This window comes from Heptranchias perlo, chromosome 1 (assembly GCF_035084215.1).
Source record: "Heptranchias perlo isolate sHepPer1 chromosome 1, sHepPer1.hap1, whole genome shotgun sequence".
Lineage (NCBI taxonomy): Eukaryota > Metazoa > Chordata > Chondrichthyes > Hexanchiformes > Hexanchidae > Heptranchias > Heptranchias perlo.
In genome coordinates this window covers 179,591,832-179,615,780 of record NC_090325.1, presented here as the reverse complement: position 1 = coordinate 179,615,780, position 23,949 = coordinate 179,591,832, and the positions used below count along the sequence as shown (strand labels likewise).

The following is a 23,949-nucleotide window of genomic DNA, read 5'->3' as shown; positions in this document are numbered from 1 at the left end:
CAATAAAAACATAAACAATACAGAACTTGTGTGGTAGATAAAGAGTGCAACTCCAACCCAGTTACAGAAATCCTTACTTACCATTTTTTTTTATATATAAGTTTGGAAAATATAATTTTGGAAATGACTGTACCTGACCAATAGCAGATCTGGGCAGCTGCACTGCTTGATACTGACTGAGCACAGCATTTAATCGCTGAACTATAGGAGACAAAATTGGACATAATAGAAGTCAACATTTCATATGTTTAAACTTTCTTATTGTTATGGTATCCTATGCAGGACATCCTCCCACTCGAGCCTACCCGAGGATAAATACCGCTTCTGTAAGAACTTAGAAGGTACTGAGCTCCTATGTGATCACTTATTCAGGCCGCCTGATTTTCCAAGATATCTTTTCCTTTTAAAACTTATGGTCAAACAATGTGATTGAAAATTTATACCTTCTACAAAGCTTGTGTACATAAAAAATAAAAGTAATTTAAGTAGAAAAAAAGGAAAAGGTAACAAAAGGAATGACTTGTCCATTTTCTCCTTTAAGTTTTTAAAATTGTATATAAAGGGAAACTAAACTGGAGGATAGCACAAAAAATGAACCTTAAGTATATGTTTACACTTGAGACCTTGTTTTTGCTATTAACTAGTTTGGTGTCCTTCATAAATTTGCTTTGCGTAAAAGAAATACTACAAATCTACTTGTTTATTCATCTTGATCCTTACTCTGCTGTGTGATAGTAACAGTAATGTAGTAATGTTTTGAGCAGAAAATCATGATTTTATTTAGCCTCCCCTTCCAAACCTCCCATCAGTTTGCTCACTATGATTCTGAAACTAATAGCCCTAAATCCCCTTTCCAAATAGAAATTCATCCAGTCCTTTTTAAAACCTGCCAAGGTTTTCTGTTTCATCAGCCCCAATGGTAATGTGTTCAATAATTCTATCGCTATCTTCCTTCAAAATTGCCGAAATGTTTTATTTCCTTTTGACACCCTTAACTTTAAACTGTATCTTCCAGTCCTTAAATCCTGTGCTCAACAGAAGAACTTTCCTGGATCCAAATTCTCCATAGCCATGAAAATCCTAAAGGGCTCTATTAAGTTTCCCTCATCTTCCTGTTCTCCATACAGTAAAGTCCCAAGCTAGACAATCTTTCCTCATAACTTGGCCCTCTATGGTCAGGAATCAGCCTCACAGCCTTCCTCTGGACTCCTGCCAATAATTCTATATCTTTCCTGTATTACAGAGACCAAAATGGAACAATGTACTCCAGCTGCAGTCTCAGTAAAGGACAGATACACATTCAATATCATCTCCTTGGATTTATGAAACACACCTATATCTCGACATCCCAACATTTTATTTGTTTTCTTCACTGCCTGAGAATACTGAACCGATTGTTTTAACAACCCATCCATCAAAACCTCCAGATCTCTTTACTAACTGAAGTTTTAGGTCCCATTGCTTCAATGGAGCTGCTCTGGGTCAGATACACGTTCAATATCATCTCCTTGGACTTATAAATCACACCCCTAACTATACATCGCAACATTTTATGTGTTTTCTTCTATGTCTATGAATACTGAACCGATAGTTTCAAAAGCCCATCTATCAAAACCCCCAGATCTCTTAACTAACTGAAGCACATTGCTATTTAATATTCTCACTTCTATCTAATCTCTTCACATTACACTTATTTGTGTTGAACTCCACCTGCCACCTCTCTGCACATTGACCTATCCTGTCCATATCCCTTTGGACTGTTGGACATTGGTAAGCATCACAGGCCAATAATTAGTATCAGCTACAAATTTAAAATACCTTTGATAATATTGTACCCTCCAAGTCATTTATAATTATTATACAAAACTATCAACCTAAAAATGATCATCCCCAACACCAACCTCTATGGAATTCCATTAGTAACCTGTTTCGACTCTGACATCTCCCCACAGACCACCAATCTGCCAACCACATATCAATCTAGCCTAATACTTTGCTATCAATCCCATGTGCATGCATCTTGTAAATTAGTTTATGTGGGACGGTATCAAATGCTTTCCTGAGATTGGGTATGTATCATCCACTGCTTCATCCTTATCCACCAGATTTGTAACCTTCCTTAAACAAATCTAATAAATTAGTCAGAGAAGACCTACCCCTTCTGAATCCATGCTGGCTCTCTATAATCGGATACTGTCCTTTCAGATGATCCATTACACTATTCCTTATCAGAATCTCCAACACCCCTCCCACAATTGGTAAGGCTCACAGATCTGTAATGCGATAGGTTATTGTTTGCCCCCTTTTTTAAAGAGAGGAGTCACATTTGCTAGTTTCTGATACATTGGAACTGTTACAAATTCGGGTCTTGTTGGGTTCACAGGTGCCAGTCGTGCCTGTAAATGATCTTGCTTTTATGAGAGTTGGCTCATACTGCCTTATATCTACTTGTACGAGAGCGTAACCCAGGGTGTGACAATAGTATTTCTTATGATCTGAACTGGATATCCATGTCTTTCAAGGAAAGTACTTTGCACTGAAATTGACGAAGATGCTTCTGTAAAAGTGTACTTGCTTTACAGTTCATTACATTATAAAGCTATAGAGTTCGTTTGATTTCACTGCTACATATACAAGGCACTGAATTAATCAACTATATAAGGCTCACAAGTTAGGAATTAAGTGACATATCACTTCCTATGCAAAGACTACATGTGACTTTCAATCTTTCTAGTTAGCTCATGCCCGTCAAGTTCCTCAGGGAGTCTCAGCACCTAGGGTGTTCTTCAAAATCTTAGCATATAGATGCACAATAAAAAATAAAATAAAATTTCAAAGCTATTGTACATTCTAGCACACAGGTAACATACTACTTGAAATTTTGCTTTATTATAAAGTCAACTAAAACAGTTGATGGGTTACATCTTTGTAACACACCCCTATGCATCTGTATATTAGATAAAATACTCCCAGAAGTGAATTTTACACACCTGCTCTGAACACTATATGATACTATATGAACCATGTAAGATTTACCTTGATCTCTCAGAAAATCTACTTCATGTGTTTCCATGTTCTTTGTTTTGAGCGCGTCTCAGAAAACCACAAACTGTAGATTCCAGCTGAGGTCTGAAAAAGATACCGGTTTTGAAAATAAAAAGTAAAAATTAGTTGCAAGTTTGCAAGACTTGTAAATATAAAGGTGATTGCCCGCTATATCATTCTTGATTAGTGTCACTTTCTTCTGAAGTCCAGCTTTTTACAAGAAACCTACATTAATTTTTCATGTGACAGTGTCACTATTTTGTCTACTTCCAAATACTTTCTTTAAAAAAGCAATCACCATGTGCACATTTGATCACATCAGCCAGATCCAAGTGTTCACAACTCCCTCTAGTGGAAGTGATTGAAAAACTGCAGTATAATCAAAGGCTTCAGATAAGTCAAACCAGAAGAGAACCTCGAGTGGTTTATGAATATCATCTGATTCCAGAGGTGATTACATCCTTACATTTAGACTCTGCTGCATTTGTAATATATCAAAGATTTTTGATTTTATCATAAAATTTGTAAGTTTTAACATTACCATTTATGTCAACGAGAACAGGTGCAGAACATTCTGCGGGGGAAATGAGCGCAGCCAGAAGTCGTGGTCCATGTGGAACCAATGACATAGGAAAGAAGAGTTTCAGGAGCTAGGAAGGAGACTAAAGTGTAGGACCTCAAAGGGGTAATCTCTGGATTACTCCTAGTGCCACATGCTAATGAGTATAGGAACAGCAAGATAAAGCAGCTTAATACGGGGCTGAAGAAATGGTGCAGGAGGGAGGGCTTCAGATTCCTGGGGCATTGGGACCAGTTCTGGGGCAGAAAGAAAATGGATGGGTTGCACATGAACAGGGTTGGGACCAACATCCTCGCAGGGAGGTTAACTTGTGCTGTGGGGGACGGTTTATACAGTGAAACCCGTATAAACGACACTCTCAAAAAAAGACATCTGCAAAAAAACGGACACTCATTGAAAGACCCAAATAACTTACATGGTAAAATATACAAGCTGCACCCTGAAACCAGAGACACTCACAAATTACAGCTTTCAATGCACCAAGCCCTTTTACAACTTAAAATACAGGACACAGCCTGTTGAAAAGCTGCTGTATCTGGAACTTTCATTGAGTCAGGGTCACTGGCGCTTCCCCTTGCAGCTTGCTTCCTTTCTGTCCTGAAATTCTCTTGGGCCCATCACTTTTGTGAGATCAGTGTGTACAGGTCAGCACGAGGCGGCAGCGGATTTTGTGAACGAAAAGGCTTTTGTGGAATGGGGAGCTCTTTACCCAGCATCATAGCGGTAGAGAAACCGCTCTATCTCTGGGATTGAGTGCTTGCACGGCTCTATCTCAGGAATACAGTGGTTTCTCTGTCGTTATGGATGCTGGGTAAAGAACTCCCCATCAACAAAAGCCGTTTCTTTCACAAAACCCGCCGCCGCTTTGCCTTGACCTGCATGCACTGACCCCACCAGCCTCCCGAATCAAGGAAAGCATGTGCGTACAGTGAGAGGGGCCATTCTTTCCTACCCCAGCGCCGCATCCATTGTACACCATGAGTCATAAGAAATAATGTGTTTGAATTGTAATAATGAGATTGCTTTGTGTATGATCTGTGGTGTTCTTGTTTGAAGTGTACTGGTTTGGAATTGTGATATTTACTTTGAAATTCTATGAAATAAAGTATATTTTGAAATTTAAAAAAACGCGTCCATACACTCTCTCAGCGGCTGCTGGCAGCCACTGTTCCCCCTGACCCTGCCATCGTCTTCTTTCCCTCAGCTTCTGATGATGGATCCACTACTTTGAGGAGCTTTGAATTTAGGAAGTGAAAGTGGATGGCTGTCCCGGGTCTCTCTGCTACTCTATTGAGTGATGGACAGGCCTGTGAGTCTCAGATATCAGTCTTCCTGCAGACTCACTGTTCAACCAGAAAACCGCAGTTTCACTCCTACACATTATGTGACCTGTTGTGCTTTCCCTCCCAAATGTTCTCAATCCGATCTAAGACTTGCCTTTAGAAGCTTCAACATACTGGCATAATCTGTCATCACATTTGCGCCCTTTTTTGTCCTGTGACTGCCCTAAGGCTGTTAAGTAGAACTGAGAAACGCAGTATATTACCGAAGTTATGCTCTGCTCTAAATGAGAGTGGTTTGAAATGAAATGGGAATTTAGACTGCAAAAGTGTTAAGTGAACAGAGCTGAACGCTGGTGTGTGGGAGGGGGATTCTTAGCATTGTTGCAGCTGATTAGGTGCTGATCATAATCTCAGCTGGTTCTTCAAGATTGTTAGGAAAATTTTTACAGTACGTGCAATGACCATTTTGAAAATAAGGACACCTGCAAAAAAAGGCCAGTCCCTAAGGTGTGCGTAATTTACAGGTTTCACTGTAATTTGGCTGGGGGAGAACGAGGTTGAAGCACGGCGAAGAGAAACAAGGTGCATGGAGGACTGGGAGGGACGAACAGCATTAGAATCTAGTCTAGAAAAAGGAGGGATCAGGCAGAGGAAAAAGGCAAAACAGACTAAGGTGGATTTGGAGTGCACTTGTGTAAATGCACGGAGCATGATAAATAAGGTTGGTGAGCTGCAGGCACAAGTTGCCACATGGCATTATGATATAGTGGCAATAATGGAGACCTGGCACAAGCAAGGACAGGAATGGGAACTTAATATTCCTGACTACAATGTATTCAGGAGAAATAGGGAAGGACAAAAAGGAGGGGGAGGGGGAGTGGCAGTATTAATCAAAGATACTGTTACAGCTCTAGAAAGGGATAATGTGCTTGAGGGTTCAAAGACAGAATCTTTTTGGTTAGAGTTAAAGAGCAGAAGAGGAGCTGTTAAACTGCTAAGTGTATACTATAGACCACCAAATAGTGAGAAAGAGATGGAGGAGCAAATCTGCTGGCAAATTTCAGAAAGATGTAAAAACAGTAGAGTAGTGAAATGGGAGACTTCAATTATCCTAATATAGACTGGGGAACAATCAGTGTAAAGAGCAACGAGGGGAAGGAATTCCTGAAATGTGTGCAGGAGAACTTTCTTGATCATTATGTTAAAGGCCCAACGAGGAAGGAAGCAACGCTGGATCTAGTTCTGGGGAATGAAATGGGGCAAGAGGAGCATGCTTCAGTGATGGAGCATTTGGGAAAGTGATCACAATATCATTAGGTTTAGAGCAGTTTTGGAAAAGGACAAGGAACAATCAAAAGGTGAAGATACCCAACTGGAAGAGAGCTAATTTCAGTGAGTTGAAATGGGATCTGGCCCAGTGGATTGGAAACAAATATTACCAGGTAAAACAGTAAACGATCAATAGAAGCCCTTCAGGAGGGGACAGTTTGGGTACAGACTAAGCACATTCCTATGAGGGGGAAAGAAAGGGCATCCTAAAATAGAGCTCCCTGGATGACTAAAGAAATTAAGATTAAAATGAAACAGAAAAAGGAGGCTTTTGATAAATGCCAGGTTCATAATACAGTAGAGAATTAAGCATAATACAGAAAGTGCTGACGAGGACTGAAAAAGGAAATAAGAGGGGAAAAGAGTGTATGAGAAAAGATTAGCTGGTAACATAAAAAGGAACACTAAAATCTTCTATAAATATATAAAGAGTAAAAGGATAGTCAAAGGAAGGGTGGGGCCGATTAGGGACTAAAAAGGAAATCTTGTGGAGGCAGGGGGCATGGCTGAGGTACTAACTTGCATTTATCTTCACAAAAGAGGATGCTGCCAACATCACAGTAAAGGAGGAGTGCATAGAGAAACTGGATAGGATAAAAAATAGATAAAGAGAAGGTACTTCAAAGGTTGGCAGCACTCAGAGTAGAAAAGTCACCCAGTCCGGATGGGATGCATCCTTGGTTGCTGAGGGAAGTAAGGGTGGAAATAGCGGAGGCTCTGGCCACAATCTTTCAATCCTCCTTGCACATGGGAGTGCTATCAGAGGATTGGAGGGTTGCAAATGTTACACCCCTGTTCAAAAAAGGGGAGAGGGATAAACCCAGTAACTATAGGCCAGTCAGCCTAACGTCGGTTGTGGGAGAACTTTTAGAGACCATAATCCGGGACAAATTAATTGTCACTTGGAAGAACATGGGTTAATAAATGACAGCCAACATGGATTTGTTAAAGGCAAATCATGTCTGACAAACTTGATTGAGTTCTTTGAAGAAATAATGAAGAGTATTGATGAAGGTAGTGCAGTTGGCTACAGTGCCACTTAATACATTTGTTAACAAAACTGAAGCCCATGGGATTAAAGTGGCAGCGTGGATACTAAATTGGCTAAGTGACAGAAAGCAGAGAGTAGTGGTGAACGGTTGTTTATCAGTATGGAGGGAAGAATACAGTGGTGTCCCCCTGGGGTCAGTATTCGGACCACAGCTCTTTTTGATATATATTAATGACCTGGACTTGGGCATAATTTCAAAGTTTGCAGATGACACAAAGCGCAGAAATGTAGTAAACAGTGAGGAGGTTAGCAGCAGGCTTCAGGAGGACATAGACAGACTGGTGAAATGGGCAGATGAAATTTAATGCAAACTGTAAAGTGATGCATTTTGGAAGGAACAATGAAGAGAGACAATATAACTAAATGGTACAACTTTAAAGGAGGTGCAGGAACAGAGGCGCCTGGGGGTTTACATACACAAATCTTTGACGGTGGCAGGACAAGTTGATACAGTTGTTAAAAAAGCATATGGGATCCTTGGCTTTATAAATAGAGATGCAGATTGTGTCCAATTCTGGGCACCACACTTTAGGAAGGATATCAATGTGTTGTAGAGGGTGCAGAGGAGATTTGCTGGAATGTTGCCAGCGATGAGAGACTTGAGTTATGTGGAGAGGCTAAAGAAGCTGGGATTGTTCTCCTTAAAGCAGAGAAGATTAAGGGGAGATTTAATAGAGGTGTTTAAAATTATGAAGGGTTTTGATAGAGTAAATAGGGAGAAACTTTTTCCACTGGCAGGAGGGTCGATAGCCAGAGGACACAGATTTAAGATAATTAGCAAAAGAACCAGGGGGGAGATGAGAAGAATTTTTTTTATGCAGCGAGTTATGATCTGGAATGCACTACCTGAATGGGTGGTGGAAGCAGATTCAATAGTAACTTTCAAAGGGGTATTAGACTTACTTGAAACTGAAAAATTACAGGGCTGTAGGGGAAAAGCAGGGGAACCGGCACAGACACGATGGGTTGAATGGCCTCCTTCTGTGCTGTAAGATTCTATGATTCTAACTACTTTTTATTTTTAAGTGTCTTTTCCTCATGATTGTTCTTCATCAATAATACTGATAAAACGAGAGCTGCGAGTAGCACAGCAGTTGGTTTTGTTTTCACATAGGATTATTTCATTACCTTGTCTGATATAATTTTTTGGCTCGAAACACTGTCAATGCAATATTTTAAAAGGTGCATTAAAACTGATTGCAAGTTGAATACTGTAAGTTTAAAGAAATGTAATGTCATTTCATTATAGGGAAGTTCTAGATCCTGTGTATAATAGAGAAAAGGCTGCCAGGAATGATGTAATGTGGCAACATACACCAGGGTTCAGCTGACGCAATAAACTACTCACTTTGTACAGTTTATGGAATGCAATAGCACACTGCAGCTTTCAGCAGACTTTTAAAAATATGATTGTAGAAATATAGTTTTTTGTGGGGGGTGAGGTTTGGCCCCCATTTCCAGGTTTTCTATTTCAGTACTGCAGCATATATTTACCATAATTATTTTCAAGTTACATAGCTTTGTAATGCACAATGGTGAGGTTGTGTTTATAATGCCACAACATTAGACAAGAGGTTTTACCAAAATATAAGTGCAGTATTTCCATGCATCAGGAAGAGTGTGTTTTCCTCTTTTACTGAGTTATAAAAATCTCTATTAAATAGAGAACAGCAGCTACCTGCTAATATTTGGAAGGCAGTAATCTAATTAAGGAGTTTAAATTACATTGCCATTCATACATAAACTATAACAGCTTCTGATGCAATGAATATTCATGGATTTGGACATGACATGTTGCACTGGAAGAGCAACAACTTGTAATTGTTGGTAACAATCACCAGTGTTTCCAGGGAAAGATGCTATTGTTTTCAAATGCCCGATTAGCCTTTTGACTTGGGTTGGAAATTGGTTGGCAGGTAGGAGACAGAGAGTGGGGATAAAGGGTAGGTACTCAGATTGGCAGGATGTGACATGTGGTGTTCCCCAGGGATCTGTTCTGGGGCCTCAACCTTTCATCATATTTATTAATGACTTGAATGAAGGAACAGAGAGTTATATATTTGTATAAGTTATGGCAGATGGAATTTAATGTGGCCAAGTGTGAGGTCATCCATTTTGAACCCAATAAGGATAAATCGGAGTATTTTCTAAATGGTGAGAAACTAGGAACTGTAGAAGAACAAAGAGGTTTGGGAGTCCAAGTATACAAATCATTTAAAGCTGGTAGACATGTATGAAAAGCACTCAAAAAGGCTAATGGAACATTTGTCTTTAACTCAAGGAGGGAGGAATATAAAGGGGAGGAAGGAATGCTTCAGTTGTATAGCACCTTGGTCAAACCCCATGTGATTTTGGACACTGCACTTCAGGAAGGATATATTGGCCTTGGAGGGGATGCAGCGAGATTCAGCAGAATGATACCAGGGCTTAGAGGGTTAAACGCTTGCATAAACTTGGCTTGTATTCCCTTGAGTTTAGAAAGTTGAGGGGTGATATAATCGAAGTGCTTAAAACGTTAAAAGGATTCGATAGGGTAAATATAGAGAAACTATTTCCACTGGTGGGGGAATCAAGAACGAGAGGACATAATCTTAAAATTACAGCCAAGACACTTAGGAGGGAAATCGGGAAGTGTTTTTTAACAAAAAGGTGTAAAAAATTTGGAATTCTCTCCCCCTTAAGGCTGTGGATGCTGGGACAGTTGGAGCTTTTAAGACTGAGATCGATAGATTTTTGTTAGGCAAGGGTACCGAGGGAAATGGAGCTAATTCGGGTACATTAAGTTGAGGTACAGATCAGCCGTGAATTGAATTGCGGAGCAGGCTCGAGGGGCTGAATGGCCAACAACAACTTGCACTTATATAGCGCCTTTAACGTAGTAAAACGCCTCAAGGCACTTCACAGGAGTGTTTCAAACAAAATTTGACACCTAGCCACATAACGAGATATTAGGGCAGGCGACCAAAAGCTTGGTCAAAGAGATAGGTTTTAAGGAGCGTCTTAAAGGAGGAGACAGAGGTAGAGAGGCGGAGAGTTTCGTGAGGGAATTCCAGAGCTTAAGGCCCAGGCAGCTGAAGGCGTGGCCACCAATGGTGGAACGATTAAAATCGGGGATGCGCAAGAGACAAGAATTGGAGGAGCGCAGAGATCTCGAAGGGTTACAGGGCTGGAGGAGGTTACAAAGATAGGGAGGGGCGAGACCACGGAGGGATTTGAAAACAAGGATGAGAATTTTAATATCGAGGTGTTCCAGACCAGGAGCCAATGTAGGTCAGCGAGCACAGGAGTGATGGGTGAATGGGACTTGGTGCGAGTTAGGATACGGGAATCAGAGTTTTGGATGAGCTCAAGTTTATGGAGCGTGGAAGATGGGAGGCCAGCCACAAAGGCATTGGAGTAGTCGAGTTTAGAGGTAACAAAGGCATGGATGAGGGCTTCAGCAGCAGTTGAGCTGAGGCAGGGGCAGAGATGGGCGACGTTACGTAGGTGGAGGAAGGTTTTCTTGGTGATGGAGCGGATACATGGTCGGAAGCTCATCTCAGGGTCAAATAGGACGCCAAGATTGCGAACAGTCTGGTTCAGCCTCAGACAGTGGCCAGGGAGAGGGATGGAGTCGGTGGCTAGGGAACAGAGTTTGTGGTAGGGACTGAAAAGAATGGTTTTGGTCTTCCCAATATTTAGTTGGAGGAAATTTTTGCTCATCTAGTACTGGATGTCGGATAAGCAGTGTGACAAATGAGAGACAGTGGAGGGATCGAGGGAGCTGGTGGCGAGGAGGAGCTGCATGTCGTCGGTGTACATGTGGAACCTGATGTATTTTCGGATGATGTCGCTGAAGGGCAGCAAGTAGATGAGAAATAGGAGAGGGCCAAGGATAGATCCTCGGGGGGACTCCAGAGGCAATGGTGCGGGAGGAGGAAGAGAAGCCATTGCACGTGATTCTCTGGCTACGACTGGATGGAACTTTTTCCATGTTCCTAAGATTATGAACTCCTGTTCCTAAGATGGTTTTAACTTTCATTCAAAGAGTATCATGGATGACATAAATTTTTAAGAGGTAGTTCCCATCCCACATGCAAATTTGATAGAAATAGAAAGCCCATCATGTCTGTACTGTCTCTTTGAAGTTATGTCTTGAATGACTCTCAGGAGTATATAATCACCTGATTACACTGTAGCAACACAGCTATAACAGCTTCTAATGCATTCAATCCATAGCTCAGCCATTTTGAACTAATATAACGGATTACCAATCAACCTTAAAGCCCAGATTTACACCATGATGCTAAACAACCTTAAAACCCTGCTATACACCATGATAGAGTCACACACCACATGTCCAAGCCATATAAGATGAGGGTCTGACAACACTTGGAACCAGATTAAGACTTGACCCTGGAGTTTTGTTCCTGTTTTTATGTTAATATGCAGATGAAACCACTTAACATCAATGCACTAGTGAAGTATAGCTACACTTTAAGCCTCTTGACTTTCTGCAACCTTAAGTCTTTACAAGGCTGTCCAATTTGAAAAGTATTTAAAGATTGTAGATATAATAAATACATATATTTTTAATGTCAGAATGTCTTTCAGGTCATTACTGTAGCTATTCATTCTCAATCATCCATTATTTTTACTGAAAGCCACCAGATTCCATAAAATGTTAACCGCTAATTGCACTATGTAGTACTTAGCAAGTTTCAGTATACTATCTTATTAGGTGTCAGTCATGGCTCAGTCGGTAGCCTTATCACCGCTGAGTCATGAAGGTTGTGAGTTCATAATCCCACTCCAGAGACTTGACCACAAAATCTAGACTGACACTTCAGTGCAATACCGAGGGAGTGCTGCACTGTCAAAGATGCAGTTTTTCAGATGAGACATTAAATCTGCCCTCTCAGATAGACATAAAAGGTCCCATGTCGAGAAGAAGAGTTCTCCCCAGTGTCCTGGTCAATATTTATCCCTCAACCAACATCACAAACAGATTACCTTATTCCTGTTTGTGGGACCTTGCTGTGCGCAAATTGACTGCCGCATTTCCTACTTTACATTACAACAGTAACTACACTTCAAAAAGTACTTTATTGGATTTCAAGCGCTTTGGGATGTCCTAAGGTTGTGAAAGGCACTATATAAATGCAAGTTCTTTCTTTTCTTTCTTTATTTGGTAGTCTACCAGTACTAAAGCAGGATTTTTACAAATGGTCGTTCAGAACAGATGTACTGAATCGGATTTAAATTGGTATTATTTTGCAATGTGGAAACATACACAGGAATAGTAAAGGAACACCGCTCAAAATATTAAAATACTGTTTTGCTTTTTGTCCAATCTGGACACGGATATGGAATGGGCGGATCAAAACACTTCCAACGCCAATTTACTTTAACAAAGCTTAAGCATTTCCTGGTAAAATCTTACTGTACTTGCCTTGGCTGTTGTGGAATAAAAAATGTTGCTATGACACCTGCTGTAAGGTAAACAGTTTGATGTTGTACAGATAACTCCAAGTGGTCCCAAATGAATACTTGATGCAGGATAGCTAGACATGCTGATTTTAAAACAAAATCATTATACCACTGCATGTACTTGTACTTCCAGTGACCCAGTAAAAGTCAGCATAAATTTGTAAAAGCAAACATAAAAACAAAGCGCCACATATTCACAAATAAAAAGAATAAAAACTAAAAATGATGGAAATCGGAAACAAAATCAGAAAATGCTGAAAATGTAGGTCAGCCAGCATTCTGTAAACAAAAAGACAGGCTAATATTTTAGGCATAACCCTTCATCAGAACTGAAAGGTAACCACACATATTGCTTTCCATTGCCTCCCTAAAATAATATTTTACATTACCTAACAGTTTTCTATTAAACAATTTGCAGAGTGCTCAACTCATTAACTCAATCTCTGCGATTCGAATTTTTTTTTAAACGAACGTATCTTTCAATTTTAACAAAGGGTTGTAACAAAACGTTAATCTGTCTTTTCTCTTTATTGATGTTGACTGGCCTGCTGTGTATGTTCCCATGTTTACATTAATTCTGACAAAGGCTCAACACCAAAACATTAAAACATATTTTCCCGTTATCTGTTATATATTTCCAGCATTTAATTTTTTTAATTTCAGCTTTAGGCATGTGCAACTTTTAAAAAAAAAACAAAATATGTGCTGCATGATGCAATGCGTTTGTGGCTCATTTTTAATTGTGCCTCTTCTAGTCCTCTTATGTGTTTAATGATGATTATTATTGATACGATGTTTTTGCAAATGTGAAAGTGTTATTTTTTGTTTATGTTGCAAGGGAGGGGGAGAAGGAAAAGAGGAAAGGAGGCCTAAGCCAGCTGCTGAGACTGAGAGGTGAATCAGTGCTGGCTGCGGAGAGGCACGCGCTGCTGCCACCAGTGGGTGGAACACGACCGCGAGCCTGGGGAATTCCGCGGTCACCCTGGAGACGGAGCAGCGCGGGACACACCGACCGACACCGACACCGACCTGACCTGACCTGACAGCCCGGTCCCCGGGGCTCTGGGCGAGCGACACGCACCGCACAGGTAATCCGAGACGTCACCCGAAAACACCGCACAATAAAGCTGCCGCTGCTTGCCAACGCCGATCCGCCGGGAGCCACCCCAGCACAAAACAACACCTCCGCCACTCACTGCCGCTCAGATTTTGTTTTTAAAAAACCGCCGAACTGATCAGAGTTGTCACCGAATTAAACAATCCGGGAGGAAAGAATAACCCCAACTGCAGTTCCGCGGGGAGGATATTGCGCCCGGTCGTGGGCTACTTCCTTTCTTTCGTTTATTATTTTTTAAAAAATATCACTTTGTTTGGAGTGACTGAGAAAAGCCCAAGACGGTTTTGCAGACGAATCTGAACAGATGTAAGTTTTTTTTTAAAAAAAAATCAAATATACACAGAGGTGGTGTGATTTTATAACTCGATCCAGGAGGGTACGGATTGTTTATCGGGCCCACTGTGACATATAACGAGGGAATGACATAACAATGGTCATTGTTTTAAAGGGACAGGAGTGTTTGAGGCGGGGATAAGAGCCTGGAGTGGAGTGGGCTATGCAGGGCAGGGCAGGGTAGGGATTGGGTAGAGTAGGGACCGTTTCCTTTGGGGGTGGGTGGTAGTGCAATATTTGCTCATTTTTTGAAGATTTGTGTTTGTGGGTGGGCATTACCCGTTCCCATGATACAAGCAAGTGTTATGGCGATGCATTTCAGCACGACTAACACTGGTGCCCCATGCTTGGTAAGCATTTTCAAAACCTCTTCCCACATGCTTTAAAAGCGATACTCGACTTAAAGGAAGAGCATTTGGGGAGGGATGAGAAATTGCATCAGGATGCTTTTCACGGATGTGCAGGTGCTGCTTGAAGCATTTTGACACAATTAGCATCACGCCTTTACAAATAAACAAAAGTTTGCTGAAAACTTTTTACATGAAGATGGTTTTAAAGGCAATTAAAAAAGTTAAGCTATGCATGCAGGACCGTTGTAGATATTGTACTTAAAATATTGCAATGTTGACTGTCAATGTCCAAATAAAAACATACAGCCTGCTCCACTTACTATAATCACGTGTAAGAAGGCATCACAATCACAAGCATTGTTGCAATCATTTTATGGGCTAAAATTTCTCTGATTTCTAATGCCATTCCTAAATTAATTGGCCAGTTCAGAAAAGTGTTCTTTTAGCCATCATGAAAATTAAGCATGTAGAGATCAAAGAAATTTCTAACAGTGAGATTGCTGATGATTTTTTTTGGTCAGCTGGGCATCTGGCACATGCAGAAACCCGTTGCCATGCATATGAATCTCAAAACCAAGCTACTAAGAAATCCACATTGGTAGAGTTTCTGGGGATGAATTTCCATGGGGATTTGTCTTGCTCGTCTGTGGCAGAAGGGCAACAGAAACCTCAACAAGATGGTGTAAACGAGGTTTCTGCGGCTCTTCATCCATACATTATGGCGGATGAGTGGAAATTCATCCCCTCTCTGTCCAATATCCAGAGAGATTAGGTGTAGTTTGGTTAGAACCAAGGCTTAGAGATCCTAAAATGTCTACAAGAATACTGCTGGAGTTTAAGTAGCTAAAAAGATACAGCCTACCAGCACAGAGCACTGGTAAGCTTCCCATTGCTTGTCCAACCTGGAACACAATTAAGCTATTGGTGTTTAGAGCTGAATGGCAAGAAATCCATCTCGAGATACCTCTATCCTTCCAGACCTCACTAATGAGCCAGGTGCCTGTTCAATCATCAGCAGTGGAGTACTGTGGACTTGCCTGGTTCAGATATTGAGTTACCAAGTCTGCTGTAGAGGCTTGACTTGGTTCTGATCTTCCATCAGAAGGTGCCATTTGGAGCATTGTTGGCCCCAAAGAGATCACCCTTACCTCTCCACTCCACAAGACCACAAGAGCATATTCATTAGTTGGTCATTAGACAGTTGAAAGCACAGCCTTGAGCTCTTGCTAGTTGGATAGTAAATACCAGGAACTTCTGGTATTTGAACTTCATTTGATATATGTTAATAACCTGGACTTGGGTATACAGGGCATAATTTTAAAGTTTGCAGATGACACAAACCCCTGAAATGTAGTAAACAATGAGGAAGATTGTAACAGACTTCAGGAGGACATAGACAGATTGGTGAAATGGGCAGACACATGGCTGATGACATTTAACACAGAGAAGTGTGAAGTGATACATTTTAGTAGGAAAAATGAGGAGAGGCAATATAAGCTAAATGGTACAATTTTAAAGAGAATGCAGGAACAGAGAGACTTGGGGGTGTGTGTACACAAATCTTTGAAGGTGGCAGGACAAGTTGGAAAGCCGGTTAAAAGAAGCATATGTGATCCTTGGCTTTATAAATAGAGGCATAGAGTACAAAAGCAATGAAGTTATGTTAAACCTTTATAAAACACAGGTTCGGCCTCAGCTGGAGTATTGTGTCCAATTTTGGGCACCACACTTTAGGAAGGATATCAAAGCCTTAGGGCATCATTTTAGCACCCGCTATCGGGTGCGTTCCTGGCGTGGGGGCTCCGAAAATCGGAGAATCCCGGAGCGGGTCTGGAGCCCGGCTCCAACCTGCCCACTTCCGGGTTCCCCACTGACGCGCCGGCGTGCGCGCGCAGTGGGAATCCCGCAGGCAATTAAAGCCAGCGGGGTTCCACTTGAAGGTATTTATTTTGCTTGTTCGGGTCATTAACTGACCTGATTAAGGGATTATGTGAGGAGGGGTGGGATTTTATAGCAAACTGGGACTGTTTCCCGTACTGGGGGAAACACTCCCAGTTCAAATGGACCTGTTACAGCCATCAGCCTGTGGCAGCTGCAAAGGTCCATTTGACAGGTGGGGGGGGAGACCCTCACTCATTGCAGGAGGCCACTCTGTCACTTGGGACAAAGTTTGGCCTCCACCACCCTCCTCCTGACAATCAAAGTCACCAACGTGCACACTTACCCCGGGGTCCAGAGACATGTACCTACCTTGCGGACCCCCTCAGATGTACATCTTCCGGATGGGGGCCGCCGTAGCTGCAGTCATGACCTCCTCGGAGGGCGAACAGCATCACCAGCCTCACCAGCCTCGCCATCCACGCCGTCCACCTCTGACACGTGGAGCTCCACAACACAGTGCTGTGACACATCCACCTGCACAGCAGGAGGGAGGGCATAGGCAGAGAGAGATGCGTCGCAGAGGGCACTACCCTCGCCACAGGGTCCACAGACCGAGGCTCAGCTTCCTGGACCTCTCTGAGCAGCAGTGCACACGGATGCTCAGAGTCACTCGACATGTAGTCGTGGACATCTGCAGCCTCCTTCACACCACGCTGCTCCTGGCTGGCCCGAGCACCATCTTCTTACCTGTCGCTGTCAAAGTCACCACTGGCCTCAACAACTTCTCCTCCGCATCCTTCCAGGGTGCCACCGGGGACATCGCCGACATCTCTCAGCCGTCTGCACAAAAGAGCCCTGCAAATACACCTACACCCACTCTGCAGTGACACAATGGGTGGCATCAGTTGTGAGTCTTCATAGTGATCCTCAGGAAAGGGCATTATTGCACAAACCAGACAAGATTCGCAAAGACATGGCAGCAGTGGTGACAATATAATATGTAATGTGAGTTGGTCGGAAATTCAATATAAGTAACAACCATGACAAACCCTCAAACACCCTTGTGCATCCCCTTCATGCTCACGACACGTTTGCCTTACGCTGCCTACTGCACATATCTGATGCATGCCCTGTGGCTGCAGCACAGGTAGTGGCAGGTTGAGTGAGGCTGACCGTGAAAGAGATGCACGAGAGGGTGAGTATGAGATAGAGCCATGAGATTGTATGAGGATTGGGTTGAGTGGTAGTGGCGGGATGAGTACTGGCCAGGTGAGTAAGTGCAGGTAAGATGAGGATGAGGTTTGAGTGGGTATGAGGGGTGATGTGACAGTGCAGAAGGAGGTGTGGGGTGGGGATGGTGATGTGGCAGATGGAGTGTAGGGGAATGAGTAAGTGTACTCACTTTGGCTGACCTACTGAGGTCATTGGAGCGCCTCCTGCATTGTATGCAGGTGGGCGATATGTTGGTGGTGCAGGTGACCTCCTCTGCCGCCTCGAGCCAGGCCTTCCTGGTGGCAGAGGCAGGCCGCTTCCTCCCGCCCGCCGGGGGGATGATCTCTGTCCTCCCCCTCCTCCTCACCCCATGTATTGATACCTGGAGTGAGGCATCATTAAACTGGGAGCAGCCTTCCCCCTGGGCTTCTCCATGCTGTATATTTTAGCTATTTGTTGCAGCATCTGTCAGTGGAGGACTGCCCCTTTAAATAGAGCTGCTCCAGCTGACACATCTTACTGCGCATGTGCAGCCCGCCCGACGCGCAGATCAGCAGTGGGGAACCCGGAAGACAAGGTAAGTGGATCTAATTGGGCTGCGATCGCGCGGGTGGCTGTCTCATTTCACCGGGCGCGATAGCCCCCCCGCCGCGAACCCGCAGCCCTGCTAACATCGAGCCCTTAGAGTGTAGAAGAAATTTACTTGAATGGTACCAACGATGAGGGACTTCAGTTACGTGGAGAGACTGGAGAAGCTGGGATTGTTATCCTTACAGCATAGAAAGTTAAGAGGAGATTTGATAGAGGTGTTCAAAATCATGAAGGGTTTTGATGGATAAATAAGGAGAAATTGTTTCTAGTGGCAGTAGAGTCGGTAACTGGAGGACACAGATTTAAGGTAATTGGCAAAAGAACCGTAGGCGATATGAGGAAAAACATTTTTATGCAGTGAGTTGTTATGATCTAGAACGAACTGCCTGAAAGGGTGGTGGAAGCAGATTCAATAATAACTTTCAAAAGGGAATTGGATAAATACTCGAAGGAGAAAAATTGGATAGCTCTTCCAAAGAGTACAGGCACGATGGGCCGAATGGCCTCCTTCTGCGCTGCATCATTCTATGATTCTCACGGGGGGCCTACTGAGCAGTACAGCTCATCATAAAATACATGAGTGCATTGGCACCATCCTCCTGACTACATCACGGATGCACACCATATCCTATTGTTTAGTAGTTTTACCAGTCTGAGGTGCAGAATATCAGTAGCAGCTGTGTTTCCCTTTCCATCATAATGTGATATATGTTCTTATACCCAAGCTCCATGTAATACTTTCCAGCAGCCTGCCATCTGTCATCTTAGACTTGCCTTAGCTATATAAGCTGAACAGTTTGCAATATGCCAATTATTTTGATGTTCTAAATGTCCAAGTCCTAATGCTGACTAACTGCCTTACTCGACACCAACTTTTTGATCCAGGTCCTCCTGGGGAGCTTGGCAAGGAATATCTGCCTTGAGGCTGACTCCCCTTTCAGGGTACTCGGTCTTTGGCCGATGTAATCTGGAGCCATCTCTGCCTGCAGTTGTTTCCTCTTCTTGCTACAGATCCACCTCACAGCTTGGTCCTCGATCTTGTACATGAGCTGGAGGAGGCCCTTTCATTTCCTGCTGAATCATGAAGGAGAACTGGTTGGACACATGTTTTATGTGCCACAAACCTATATTGGGACTTTTCTGTCATCGCAGAAAAATAAGACCAAAGAGCCCTTCACATCTTCTCAGTGCAGTTCTTAAGTAGAACAAAAAAGAAAGACTTGCATTTATATAGCGCCTTTCACGGTCCCAGGACGTCCCAAGGCGCTTTACAGCCAATGAAGTACTTTTGAACTGTTGAAATGTAGGAAACGCCACTGCCAATTTGCACACAGCAAGGTTCTACTAGCAGCAATGTGATAACGACCAGATAATCTGTTTTTTAGTGATGTTGGTTGAGGGATAAATGTTGGCCAGGACTCCGGGGAGAACTCCCCTGCTTTTTTTCGAATAGTGCAATGGGATCTTTTACCTGAGAGGTCAGACGGGGCCTCGGTTTAATATCTCATCCGAAAGACGGTACCTCTGATGGTGCAGCACACCCTCAGTACTGCACAGAAGTGTCCGCCTAGATTATGCACTCAAGTCTCTGGAATAGGACGTGAACCCACAACCTTCTCAGTCAGAGGCAAGAGTGCTACCAACAGCTGATATAAGTACTGTACCAGGCTAATGTTGGCATCCACAAGGATCCCTAGGTACCTATATTTTTTTAAATTTCAAAATATACTTTATTTCATAAAATGTAAAGATACACATGGTTTACATACAGTTCAAATATAGGGCACAAAACGCAGCACAGCAGTTCAAAGCAGTACAGTACAGATCGTATACATTATGATCTCATTGTTACAATTTTAAAAACACTGTACATATTTTCTAATACATTCTGTACAGTACAAATGGGGTGGCATTATACGGTAGTCTATCCCCATAGGGCCTTTGCGTAGGCCGCACTCGCTTCAGGGCGTCCCACAGCACGTACTCCTGGACCTTGGAATGCGCCAGTCGGCAACACTCAGTCGTGGACAGCTCCTTCAACTAGAAGACCAGCAGGTTTTGGGCGGACCAAAGGGCCTCCTTCACCGAGTTGATGGTCTTCCAGCCGCAGGTAATATTTGTCTCAGTGTGTGTCTCGGGGAACAGCCAGTAGAGCACAGCGTTCACTGTTACCGAGCTGTTGGGGATGAACCGGGACAGATACCAACGCATCTCTCTCCATACCCTCTGCGCGAAGGGGCAGTCCATCAGGAGGTGGACGACGGTCTCCTCCCCACCGCAGCCTCGAGGGCAGCTCGCGGTGGTGCTGAGATTCTGTGTGTGTAGGAAGGACCTATATGAATCAGCAATTGGGACAGATGCCTCTTTTGTCTTTCAATCAATACATTAAAATCCCTTCTTGACTGGTACAATGCTACCCACCTATTGGTTAGCCCATTTTTGAAGATGATGAGTTAAATGTATTAGATCCCTAAGCAAGTCTGCTAACACAATATCATTAGTGAAAATGAAATTGCTGATAGACGCATATCACATTTTTAAAAATAATTCATTTTTTTAATATTTAGTTGATCTCCCATGACGAATTTGTAAACACTGGAGGTGTAGGTTTAAAAAAAATACTTTCTATTACTATTTAGTTCAATGCTCAACATGTTTAAGAATCAGAAAACAGTTTTAAATCGTTCTCCTCACACAGTAAGGTTACGGTAGTAACAATGCTCCAAAGCCAACCAGTAGCTTTGATGTGGAAATGCATCCTGACTGACAACTCCAATGTATCGTGCCAGCTACTGTTTTAGGGCCGGATTTTTCTCTGAGCGGTGAACAAATGGAGTCCGCCGCTCGTTAGACTTGAAGTTGCCCACGGACTTTTCATGGGCTTTTGCACTGCAAGTTCCTCTTATCGGGTCCTCAATCCAACGGGTGCCCTCTCCCCGGCATCTGAGCTGTGTGAATGGTGCAAGTTGCTGTGGTATCCCCTTAATCAATCAGATTGAAGCATTGTTAATAAGCAACGCAGACACAGAACCAGGAAGTGTAAGTTAGAATGGTGAATTCATTGTAAAATCAGTTACAGAAAGCAAAATAAAGAGAGGGTAAGAAATAGCGAATTAAAAGACAGAGATAAAAGAGACAGCAAGAAAAAGTTTTTAAAAATTTTTTAAATGTCCAACAACAAATAAAATGTGGAGGAATGAGACTCCACATTTGTAAAATTACATTTTCAGTGCCAGAGAGGTCGTTTGGCCGTCATTAAGACATACCGCACCGTTAAAATTTTGGTTACACTTAAAAAACTTGACCTACCTTTTTCTGGCGAGATTACTTCGTTTCCATCAGGGCAGTAGAGAAACTTCACATCATTGCAGTCATTTCAACATTGAGTCAACTGGCAAGACCTCCTTCCCGCGAAGCTTTTGGAGGAGCAGTGCATCTGATAGAGGAACTTCTGGATTTCCGCGTTTAACTGCACATGTGCGGTCGCCGGAAGTTCCTCTACCATTTGCACTGAAATAAGGGCTCGCTGTATTTTTAGAGCAAAATCTGGCCCAATGTTAAAAAACATTTATAACATTGTAAAGACATATCACTGCACCACCTACAGGCGTAACAAGTATTGCAGGTTCATAGAATCATAGAATCATAGAAGTTACAACATGGAAACAGGCCCTTCGGCCCAACATGTCCATGTCGCCCAGTTTATACCACTAAGCTAGTCCCAATTTCCTGCACTTGGCCCATATCCCTCTATACCCATCTTACCCATGTAACTGTCCAAATGCTTTTTAAAAGACAAAATTGTACCCGCCTCTACTACTGCCTCTGGCAGCTCGTTCCAGACACTCACCACCCTTTGAGTGAAAAAATTGCCCCTCTGGACCCTTTTGTATCTCTCCCCTCTCACCTTAAATCTATGCCCCCTCGTTATAGACTCCCCTACCTTTGGGAAAAGAATTTGACTATCTACCTTATCTATGCCCCTCATTATTTTATAGACTTCTATAAGATCACCCCTTAACCTCCTACTCTCCAGGGAAAAAAGTCCCAGTCTGTCTAACCTCTCCCTATAAGTCAAACCATCAAGTCCCGGTAGCATCCAAGTAAATCTTTTCGGCACTCTTTCTAGTTTCATAATATCCTTTCTATAATAGGGTGACCAGAACTGTACACAGTACTCCAAGTGTGGCCTCACCAATGCCCTGTACAACTTCAACAAGACATCCCAACTCCTGCATTCAATGTTCTGACCAATGAAACCAAACATGCCGAATGCCTTCTTCACCACCCTATCCACCTGTGACTTCACTTTCAAGGAGCTATGAACCTGTACTCCGAGATCTCTTTGTTCTATAACTCTCCCCAACGCTCTACCATTAACGGAGTAGGTCCTGGCCCGATTCGATCTACCAAAATGCATCACCTCACATTTATCTAAATTAAACTCCATCTGCCATTCATCGGCCCACTGGCCCAATTTATCAAGATCCCGTTGCAATCCTAGATAACCTTCTTCACTGTCCACAATGCCACCAATCTTGGTGTCATCTGCAAACTTACTAACCATGCCTCCTAAATTCTCATCCAAGGTTCATGTGTATACTATTATAACAGATTTTTTTCATTGCGATCTGGTGGCATAGGAGTTTTCAATGCATTTTTAAATGGAATGCAATGACTCACTTAATATATTATATATATATATAAACTTTTTTTTGCTTATCAAGGTAAGGAATATAAGTGCTGGAGAATGTGAGACTCTTCCAGTTTGGGCCTCCGGGACGAGCACTCCTAGGTCAGGGAGAATTCCAGCAAAGTTCCTCCAACTTTCCAGAACAAATTTGCCTTAGTCCCAACATGTGCCTTATCCCCTATCTCAAACAATTACCCTTCAGTACTGCCATGTACCAGAATAACATTTTCCCATTTCCCACATCTACCATTATTCAAACTGTTTTGAATGTGATCACTAAATTGAGGGTTGTTTGTTGCTGTAGATCTATTCATATTAGGAACTGGGTTGAGACTGTCCAAATACATTTTGACAGAGGGAGGGGATTTTACATATCATCAATTTAGCTTAGATTCATGCCCAGATCCAATTGTAATTATTCTAACTACTGTCTTATCCCTACAAATAATATTTTAGGCAGATTAACAAGTAACGAGGGCTCCAAACTCATGATAAATTCTCTAAAGTAAACATTCATGATTGAAAAAAATGATATACAACACGGTGAGGATTCAACAAAAGCCTAAGGACAGGCCTCATTCCTAGCATTGCACAAATGTCTGCCATTCCCACTTTAGCCCTTCAAGCCACATGCCATCAATCCTCCTTCATTTGAGAACTGTAATCCACTTCCTTCCCCTTTGAACTATCAAGCAGTTCAGCCCATGTGTCTCCAATAGCTGCTGGTATTTGTCCATCACAAAGGTTGTCATTTTCCTTGTATTATATCCATAGCTACAATATTATATAACACCTTTTAGAAATTAGCCATGTTGTCAGTTGTACCTGAGTACTCTTCTACAAAGTTTTAATGTTATTAGAAACTAGTTTTAGTGTTGCTGCAGAAACAAAGAAGTGAACTAACAGAAAAGAGAGAAATAAAAAAGGTCACAAGGTTGATTTCTTTTTTGGAAAAGCACAGCATCTTGAAAATAAGAAGGCAAGTGTTTCTAAAAGGATCCAGCTTTCTACCATA

At 42.4% G+C, this 23,949-nt stretch overlaps 2 protein-coding genes across 6 annotated transcripts in view; one reads left to right on the top strand and one right to left on the bottom strand.

The window, feature by feature from the left end:
- Positions 1-14,009, bottom strand: part of sclt1 (sodium channel and clathrin linker 1) — an 89,137-nt gene extending 75,128 nt beyond the window's left edge. The window contains exons 1-3 of one of the 3 annotated variants that reach the window (XM_067994301.1): positions 13,787-14,009; positions 3,037-3,129; positions 134-201 (exon numbers count right to left, since the gene is read on the bottom strand). In XM_067994301.1, the coding sequence (XP_067850402.1) occupies positions 134-201; positions 3,037-3,073 (105 nt within the window). In that variant the 5' untranslated portion in view covers positions 3,074-3,129; positions 13,787-14,009. The remainder of the gene's footprint in view (positions 1-133; positions 202-3,036; positions 3,130-13,786) is intronic. The other 2 variants (XM_067994314.1, XM_067994309.1) reach the window with 2 other exon arrangements.
- Positions 13,674-23,949, top strand: part of c1h4orf33 (chromosome 1 C4orf33 homolog) — a 41,861-nt gene continuing 31,585 nt past the window's right edge. Inside the window, exon 1 of one of the 3 annotated variants that reach the window (XM_067994316.1) lies at positions 13,674-13,845. The gene's annotated coding sequence lies outside the window, so the exon portion shown is untranslated. The other 2 variants (XM_067994315.1, XM_067994317.1) reach the window with 2 other exon arrangements.